Genomic DNA, 8,777 nt, shown 5'->3' on the forward strand with positions numbered 1-8,777 from the left:
TTGATTTACTGACCTTTTTTGCAACAAATATTAAAATTGTCCAACTATGTGAATCCTGCTTTAGCTGGATCGCTGCTCCTCAGAAGGACCTGAACCTCAGCACTTCGCTTTTTGTCTGCTCAGTCCACTATGCCACCCCTTCTGCCCATGTTACCACCATTTAAAAAGCAATTTGAAAGTAGATTATGGAATTTTGAGACCCACAATTGCACACATGAAAACTACCACTAAATACAGTTCAATGAAACATAAGTATGCAGCTCTAGCCACTGCAAAGCGATGATTTAAAGCAAATGACTGGTCAAAAGATTTCACATTGGGTTTATTCAAATAGCTGCTGTCAAATTTAAGCATTGGATGATAATCCGGTCTCATGGAAGTTAATATAACTTACTGCTACAGACGACAATAGAAAGACATTAGAAACATGGCAAAAGCAGTAGAAAATATTAAACTGCATTAGGTTAGTTTTTTCTATTTAACAATATAAAAAGGATTTAAAATATCAAAGTTTATTTGCATTAAAAAATAACAGAGGCTGCACAGATTAAGCAAGGTACTTAAGCATCTGGTATTCCTATATGGAACGATAGACCAGATGCTCCAATATCATGCCTACACACTGTTTGCCAGGGCCACGTTGACAGTCTGGACCTCCGAGATGTGAGAGGACTTCTGGATGATGCGGCTGGTGAGAGTGGGCCTCGCGGTGCAGCTCTGCCTCGGAGCGGCGGTGGGTCCTGTGACACAAATCCGGTCCATGATTGTGGTCCTCGTTACCGAGAAAGGCCCTCTGGTGCAGCTCTGCCCCGTGCCAGCTCTGGGCACTGACACGCTGCTCTGGTCTGCTGTGCAGCTCTGCCCCTGGGCCAAGTTGGTCAGAGCCACGGCGGCATGGATCTCCCTCCAGCCCTGCTCGCCTCCTCTCTGCTGGCCTCGGCACTGCTGCTGCTCCCTGTGAAAAAACAAAGAGCCAAATCAGCCAAAGAGCAATTTTAGAAAATGCAAAGCAGAAATGGTGGATTTGCTTCTCCTCTTGATATACAGCCAGAATAATGTGGATGAATTAGAGGTGGTGGTTCAGTTTCAAGTGAGGGATTATGAGGAGTATTACTTTTCAAGCTGATGAAAGTTGAAAAATGCAAACAGCTGATTCGATTGCAGATTGAGCAATAAATAATTACACATACCTGTCACATTTAGTTGAAGCATAGTCCACCGTGTCTGCAAGAGAGAATGAAAAGGACTCACCTAAATGTAACATGAATCAGTTTACTTGATAGCAATGGAATTGCAAACAGAGAATATTCCCAGACTAATCAATGTTGGCTTTATGCTAGTGACACATAGTATTAATACATGAGATTTAAATTTGGAGCTTGTGTGTCTATGCGTGTATTCATGGGTGATTGTTCATCTGCATGAGTTTAGTGTGTGTGTTTGTTCGTGTGAAGGTGCTCCCAAATACAATGTGCATCAGTTAATACGTGTCCAGTGTGTCTATCTGGATTTGTTTTACAGCGCCAGAAAGGTTTGACTCACCGAAGTGCACCAGTCGGCTTGTGCTCAGCTACTCTGGCCAAAACAAATGCAATGCAGTGTTTCTCTCGAGCTTTTGAGAGAGGGAAAAGAATATGATATCTGAAATGTGTTATGAGGACTGAGTCTGTTTTCAGGTTTCCAAAGGCTCTGCTTGCACCTGTAAAGTTGATCCACTGCGTGTTATTCCTTTCCAAAAACTGTCCCTGCACATCTCCATCTTTTTTTGACCAAGGCCTGAGCTCAACGTGAAATTATACCGACTGGCAGTGGAGTGTTTTATGATTGAATACCTATGAACCTCATGTGTGGAAGAAGAAAGGGTCTCTCTCACACAATGCCCTGAAATGAAAATTCAGTATCTCTGGCCATTTCAGAAGCAGAATAAATAGAACTTTTGAGTTATATTATATTGCTTGAAGACTCTCTGTTTTAGGTCTGTGCATAATAGGTAGAACTTATTTTCCATTTCAGTTTTGGAATATTGCCTTTTTTTCAATGAAGCAGATAGAAGCTGGTCAAAGGCAATTTTTCTTCAGAGAGCAACAGACAGGGAAATTAGAGGCCTACTGTGAAACACAGTCTTTCAATGAAAACAGCCCAAAACATCCCTGTTTCAGATTTCTTGAGGCATGCTGGAGCCAAGAGCAACTACTTGCTGATACTAAATCATTTTGCTGTTTTATGTTTTTTTGCTACTGAACGTCCCTGAATATTTCTCTATTTAGCCGTTATAACGGGCTTTGCCAAGAAAGTACTTCAGTACTTCTGTTGTATTTATTACCAAGAAAAAACATTGTTTCACCTCTGGTCTGATTATAACAGGGATCAGTTACAACTGAAAGCTGTTCACTGTTTCTTTTTATATAAGCCTACATTGTGCTGCAGAATTGTAATTTTATATTAGAGCTTATCTAACCTTATTTATTTATAAATAAGGAATAGTTAAATATTATAGGACCAGCACCAGCTTCAAATTTAGTGGACAGATATGAGGGAGGTATCTATCTTATTGGCCAAAAAACCCCAATATTTATATAATAGACACTTTAGCACAGATTTAAGTAATTGAGTGTGCTCCCAAAATATCAGTTTAAACCCCCATATCACAGGTGTGTCATTTGGATCAACACTGCAAGACAACTGTTTGGTGAGTAAATATTGTAACACCTTGTTTCCTCAATGCGGATATATATCCACTACCAAGTAACTCCACTCTCAGCATGCGTGTTTTCATTTGAAACAAATCTGGTGGTAAACGCAGCAAGGCGTTTGTCCAGATATGTTTTTCATCACTCTGCGTCCAATAAAACAAAACTCTGGTCACATTTATGGCTCTCCAGCCTTTTTAACGGAAACACTGAAGTTGATGCGAGTACCACAGTAAACATCCTCACATTCCTGAAGGCAGTAAATGGTAATATCACTAACATATAGGCCACTATTCCATTAGACCTTTACTGCCTGTTATATTCAGACTGATATGTGTAAAGCGTCCTTGTAAGACACTGTTTAGTGGCATCACCTTTTATCCCATCAGTTGAGGTTTACTTTTAACCGTCTCCCGGGTGGAGTATAAATGTGTTAATGGTGTTAGTGCCTGTCATGAGTCTGGCAGCTTGACTTTCCACTTCACTTTCACAGAGGAGTCGTATTGGTTGCAAACACTGTTAATATGACCAGCAGGGATACATCAAAAGTGCTGCTGGCCACATAGTGTATGACAACATCAAGAAACCCACAAATACTCTATAGTAAGAGAGTAATAACATGTTCCAAGGAATAGTGTACCATTTGGAGAAATACGCTTAATGCTTTCTTGCTCTGAGCAATATGAGAAGATTTATATCTCTCAAATATCTGTAGCTAAATATTAAGCTGCAGGCAGCAGACGTTTAGGTTAGCTTAGCATAAAGAAAGACAAATAGCTACTTTTCAATAGGTAAAAAAAACTAGTCAAGAAACCTCTAAAGCTCACTAATTAGCATGTTATCTTTGTGAGCACTGTTTCCATTGTTAGCACTGTTAGCTGCGAGAAGCCGGCTAATCAGTAGTCACGTTGAGAGCCGTGTGGAGGCTATAGATATGCTCTGAATTTCATATTTAGGACGTTTAAGCATGACAGTCAACTTTATTCAATTTACCATTTCACTGGTTAAATATACTACAAGCGTGTTTAAATGATGAATTACCCTAATTAATGAAGTTAGCAATCGCTAGGCCAATTTGAGGTTTGACTGAGTTTCCCGGAAACAGATGAGAAGTCTTTTCACAGACTATAAAAATATCCATGAATATTTGTATTTAGACTTGGACCAGGATTTAATGTTTGCCTGGAAATAATAAGAGAGTAACTAAAACATGCCTTGTTTTAGGCATATTTTATTTTATGCTAAAGAGTAGAACTGGTTTCAAAAATCTTTCCACAACTCTTATAATATAATGTCTATTTAGATTGATTTTGAATAGGAAAGTAACACTTGGGAGAAGCCGCCTGCCAAAGCACACATGAGTCAGGGAAGCAAAGCTACACCCTTTAATAGCAATGGGAAAAGCCAAATGGATATTAGAGATCTCGCTCTGGGTTGTCTCACGAATGAGTGGCAGCTCTGACAGTCGTTCTACGAGACGTCTTCAATGCTTTACTGACAAACTGCTCCATTTCTACATTTGGCTGAGGTTCCCTCTTCTCACCCTGGGAAGAATAAAAGTCTCAGACATTCTGTAATTGTCCTTGAGACTGTACTGGACATTTCCACTATGGCAAGAAGCTGAAGCGGAACAAATGGCACATTCTAGTATATGGAAATGATATTTGCGGTGTGCAGCGGCAGCCAGCGTGAGCTCCGTCCAATTTTAAAATGAGGGATTTCAGCATCTGCATGAGTCTTTATTAGTAATGTTTGTAAAGGTTTTGGCTTCTGTACCTTTACAGATTTGAGTGTTGTCAATGTGCTGGGCTCCCTATAGGTCTGTAAGGGCACCCAGGTGTCAAACTCTCTCCCAGATTTCGCTGTAACTTTATAATTGAATCTCGCAGAGCTTCTGAGTGAGAGATTTATTAATGTCAGGGAGCTCTGAGGAGCCATGTGGAAGTTTCTGTTCAGTCTGTTCTTATTTTATTGTACGCTGCGGTGTGTTTAAAAGGAACAGAGGGGAGGCAGGGTAGTTAAAGTCATTTTTCCTCGAATTCAACATAAATCTGCAATTAACAAGGAATATACTTTTATGATGTCTGTGTACCAAATAACCCTCTATGTTGCATTATTACATGCTTTCCCTGATTGTATTTAGACATGTTCAGTGTAGATTTTGTGTTAAAGCTCAATGTTCTTCTCAAGTAAGAAAACTCATCTATTTGTTTTTTATGTGATATTATCCAGCACAGTGACAAACAATGACATCTCATACCCATGTGGTAGACAAAGTTGGCCTCTGTTTCGTAGGACGACGCCGGAGAGACGACATCTCGGTCACACTCGTTGGAACTGAAGGACTCGGAGTGGCTCCTCCTCTTGTGGGCCGAGGTGACGCCGTCGGCCTTCGCCGCCATCATGTGACGCAGGGTGTCGTTCAGATACCGGTTCAGTAAACTGCTCTTGTACTTGGATGGATGTGACGCGCTGTCGTCGCTGTTGGCGGAGTCTGCCATGGCGAGGATGCTGCCCTTCTTCTCGGGCAGCCTCTTGTGGGAAGATGATCTGCCAAAGTCTGATTGGCTGATAGGAGTTTGTAAGGGACACTCTTCATCTGCAGAAAAGGAAAGAGAACTGTGAAGAAAACCCATTTTAATAAAAAGGAGGGAGTAATTGATTCCGTAGCCCGTACCATCAGAGTCAGTGTCATTGCTGCACATGCTCAGTCTCTCAGCGTTTCCCTGGATGTATTTATTGTACAGTTTGATCCTCAGGGCCCAGCTCAAATCTGGCTGTCTCACTGTGTTCTTCAGCCTCCGCCTGGCGTTCGCAAACCAGTTCGAAACCTGTACAGATGCACTTTGTTATAGAACAGCACCGGCCCAAAAATTCATCATCAACAAATCCCTTAAGTCCCTTTTCCTTCCTTCATTCTAGCCATGCTTTCTTGCACAAGCTTGTCTCTCACCTGCACTAGCGTCATCTGTGAGCCCAGAGCCAGCAGGACCTTCTCTGTCTTGGTTGGGTAAGGGTTGTCACGGTGTTTGTACAGCCAATGTTTCAACGGTCGGGCCATGTCTTGCAGCACCTGTCTCTTGTGGCGAACTTTGACCCCACTCAGACGAGACCTGGAGGAATTAAAAGTTGCCTCATAGATTCAAAAAGACCACCTACAATCCGTTCTGTTCAAACTATTCAATTTACACATGAAACAGCTGAATATAATTTTTGTTTGTGACAGACCTGTCTAATAGAACCATAAAGAACTTTTCAACTATGTATGTAAAGGCAAAACAAAAACTACATTTTACCACCACATATTATCAGGTGAGAGCATAATCTTGTTTTATATGACTTTGAAATACTGCATTTTACGATACATATCACAACCGTAAGACCATCTGTTCAACTGTTCAAAACAATATTTCCAACGCAAAACAATATTTCCAACACAAAACAATATTTCCAACACAAAACAATATATCCGACAAAAAGGGCGTACCCGTATCTTCTGTACTTGAAAGGAGAACTGTCGTCAGTGGCGTCCTGGCATTGCAGCAGATCTGTGGTCTGCTCGTCTGTTAAACTGCTCCGAGGTAAGTCTACACAGTTCAGTCTGCTCCTCTCCTCTTCTCTCATGTTGTCCTCAAAATGAAGCGGAGTTTCAGCCTTCATCTCAGCAACTTTGATCATTGTTGAACATACAGAGTTTTCCTCGATCAACAGGTGCAATAGTAGACTTCCAGATGTAAATAAAAGCAGCAGATCCCCATCCTGGAAACAGTTGATTTAAAGGTAATTAAAAAAAGGTTAAACTTGTTCCTTCCTCTTCTTTCTGTGCCCACAGGAGTAGTGGCTGTGCAGACAGATGATGACAGACTCTTGTGAGAGAATGATGTTTTAAAAGTCAGAGGATGTTGTCTGATTTAGTTGAGTTGTGTGAGGAGAGTTCAAATAACCTGCTGCTCAGCTGCCGATTGGCTCTCCCACCATCCAATCACTTCTCTGGAGAGCTCTGTGAGGAGAAGCTTGCAGAACGGCCGCCTTGGACCTCGGTAGCACTCCAGAATATGAAAAATATGCCACATGAATATCAGCGAAAGTGGTCATTAGATTTACTAGTGAGTTTCAGCCGGGTGTGACTGCAGCCTGTGCTAAGCACTTCTACACGAGGCATATGAATATCTTGTGGTTTTACCAAAAATCATGTCAGCAGATATTAATGCATGTTTTACCAGGGGATTCTGGAAATTTATGGGTGTAATTGCATGGTTGCTAATAACCAGCAAAACCACCAAACTGTGCCTTGTGTTAGGCAGACATGCCTGCTGAGCTGAAAGGGATTTCAGTACAAATTGACTCTTAGAGTAGTTAACACAAACACTGGAAAATGAAATTGATCCTAGCCTATATAATCCTCAGACAATGTTACACAAACAGATTTCTGAGTCAGAAAGTGTGTCAGCATGTGTATTTGAGTGTCAGAAATGTGCATCTTTTTTTATGCTCTCTGCAGTGTAAGCAGGCGAATCCATCCATAATGCTCACATTTGTCAATGTTTGTCTCCATTTTGAAACAAGGACTGTAAACAATTATATAAAGTGGGTCTGACAGAAGCTTAACTTACATTGGTGCAACTACATGACAACATGCTGGCATTTGGCCCAGTATTCAGAGACTCAGTGGTTCAACTTGAGTCATCTATGCATGTTTTTCTTCCTGATATCCAAACATAGTCTTATATAAGACTGTTTGGATATACAGTAATGACTTTGCCATCCATAGTAATAACTTCTTTTTGCAAACATGTGATAAAATGCGATTTTCCTGTCTACAACTGATACTTTTGAGGGTTATGGCTAAAATCTGTGCAGCACTTGTTCAACCGTTAAACATATTAAACGCTCCATAACTCTTGTCCCTGTTCATAATTCAGCTGTATTGGTGTGCAGGTTGGGTTTCAAATGTTTCAAAGCTGAAAAACACATGGACCAGAAGCATCCCCGTTAGGTGCAATAAATTCCTTGCTCACATTCCTCAGCAGTGGTTGGAGAATGCTACATGCTATCACACACCATTTACCCCCGTCCCTCTGTGATATGTTCACCGGTTCAACTGTTGATATTAGCTGGGAACACACCTACATTCAGCAGCCAGGAGACCTGTAAATAGCACTGTGGAAGGATATATATCTCTTCTTGTTTGGGTAGTTTGGCACGTGTGTGGATGTGTGTTTGTGTTTTGCAGGTTCACAAAATCCAGTCGTATCCAAAGGGCCAAACATATATCAAGTGGGAGTTGGAAAACAATGTATTGTGGGTTAGGGTTAGCTTTTAACAAGTAGTAGCTTTTAGTAGCTTTTAACAAATGTAGATCTTGAATTAGTTCTTATTTAGTAGATTATAGTAGGAGATTGTTGATAGGCCTAATACTTGCCAAATGCTTATTTCTAGTTGCAGCTTTCTTTCAGTAAAACATTTTGATGAACCTACTGTATACTACCTTGCCTAGGTAGCTAGTTGATAACTTTGAGAGAAAACTGTCAAAGTTATCAACTAGCTTGAACATTTAGCAACTAAATAACCAGATATTTATCTCAGGAGTTGGTGGCGAACAAAAATAGAGCTAAAAGGTTAGAATATTGGACTGCTCATGTCTACTTGATGAATAGCCAATTGTTTGCAAAGACGTTCACTATAACCACTGTAAGGTGATAAAATATCAATCTTGTGTTATGAGCTTTGCAGTTGTAAAGGCATTTTTATCTAAACATGACCTCACTGATAGTGGGACGACCACAGTCAAGTCATAGTCTGGCATTAATGTTTCAATATCAGGAAATATAAATCAGTAGATGACTCTTTCAATTTCTTTCTGTAATGAACTAGAAACCTTTTCACCTTCCTGCTTCAGTTTTGTATAATTAACTCCCATAGACTTTCAGCATGTACGTTACTCTGCTGCTTGTTTAAAAGTTATGAATATCTCATGCAAAGACGAAGATATTGTTTAACATCGGTGGTATTTATTTTTACATACTTCAAATAGACAGTTAGATGATTGAGCCAAATTGTCCGAGACCAATTGACATCATACTTCTG

General features: G+C 40.5%; 1 protein-coding gene across 1 annotated transcript; it reads right to left on the reverse strand.

Annotated features, from left to right (window-relative positions):
* Positions 1-615: 615 nt before the first annotated feature.
* LOC129089260 (homeobox protein Mohawk-like) lies at positions 616-6,368 on the reverse strand. The gene is made up of 6 exons (XM_054596659.1): positions 6,178-6,368; positions 5,644-5,803; positions 5,368-5,521; positions 4,942-5,289; positions 1,191-1,224; positions 616-955 (listed from the first exon to the last, which is right to left on the reverse strand). The coding sequence occupies exons 1-6, from the start codon at positions 6,366-6,368 to the stop codon at positions 616-618; spliced, it is 1,227 nt and encodes a 408-aa protein (XP_054452634.1).
* Between the last annotated feature and the right edge of the window lie 2,409 nt (positions 6,369-8,777).

The sequence above is a fragment of the Anoplopoma fimbria genome, chromosome 3 (assembly GCF_027596085.1).
Source record: "Anoplopoma fimbria isolate UVic2021 breed Golden Eagle Sablefish chromosome 3, Afim_UVic_2022, whole genome shotgun sequence".
In the NCBI taxonomy this organism is placed as follows: Eukaryota; Metazoa; Chordata; class Actinopteri; order Perciformes; family Anoplopomatidae; genus Anoplopoma; species Anoplopoma fimbria.

Coding starts and splice junctions, on each gene's coding strand:
- LOC129089260 (XM_054596659.1), bottom strand. CDS start 6,368: ATGATCAAAGTTGCTGAGATGAAGGCTGAAACTCCGCTTCATTTTGAG. Junction 5,804..6,177: donor TTCAAGTACAGAAGATACGG/GTACGCCCTTTT, acceptor TAATTCCTCCAG/GTCTCGTCTGAGTGGGGTCA. Junction 5,522..5,643: donor CACAGATGACGCTAGTGCAG/GTGAGAGACAAG, acceptor GCATCTGTACAG/GTTTCGAACTGGTTTGCGAA.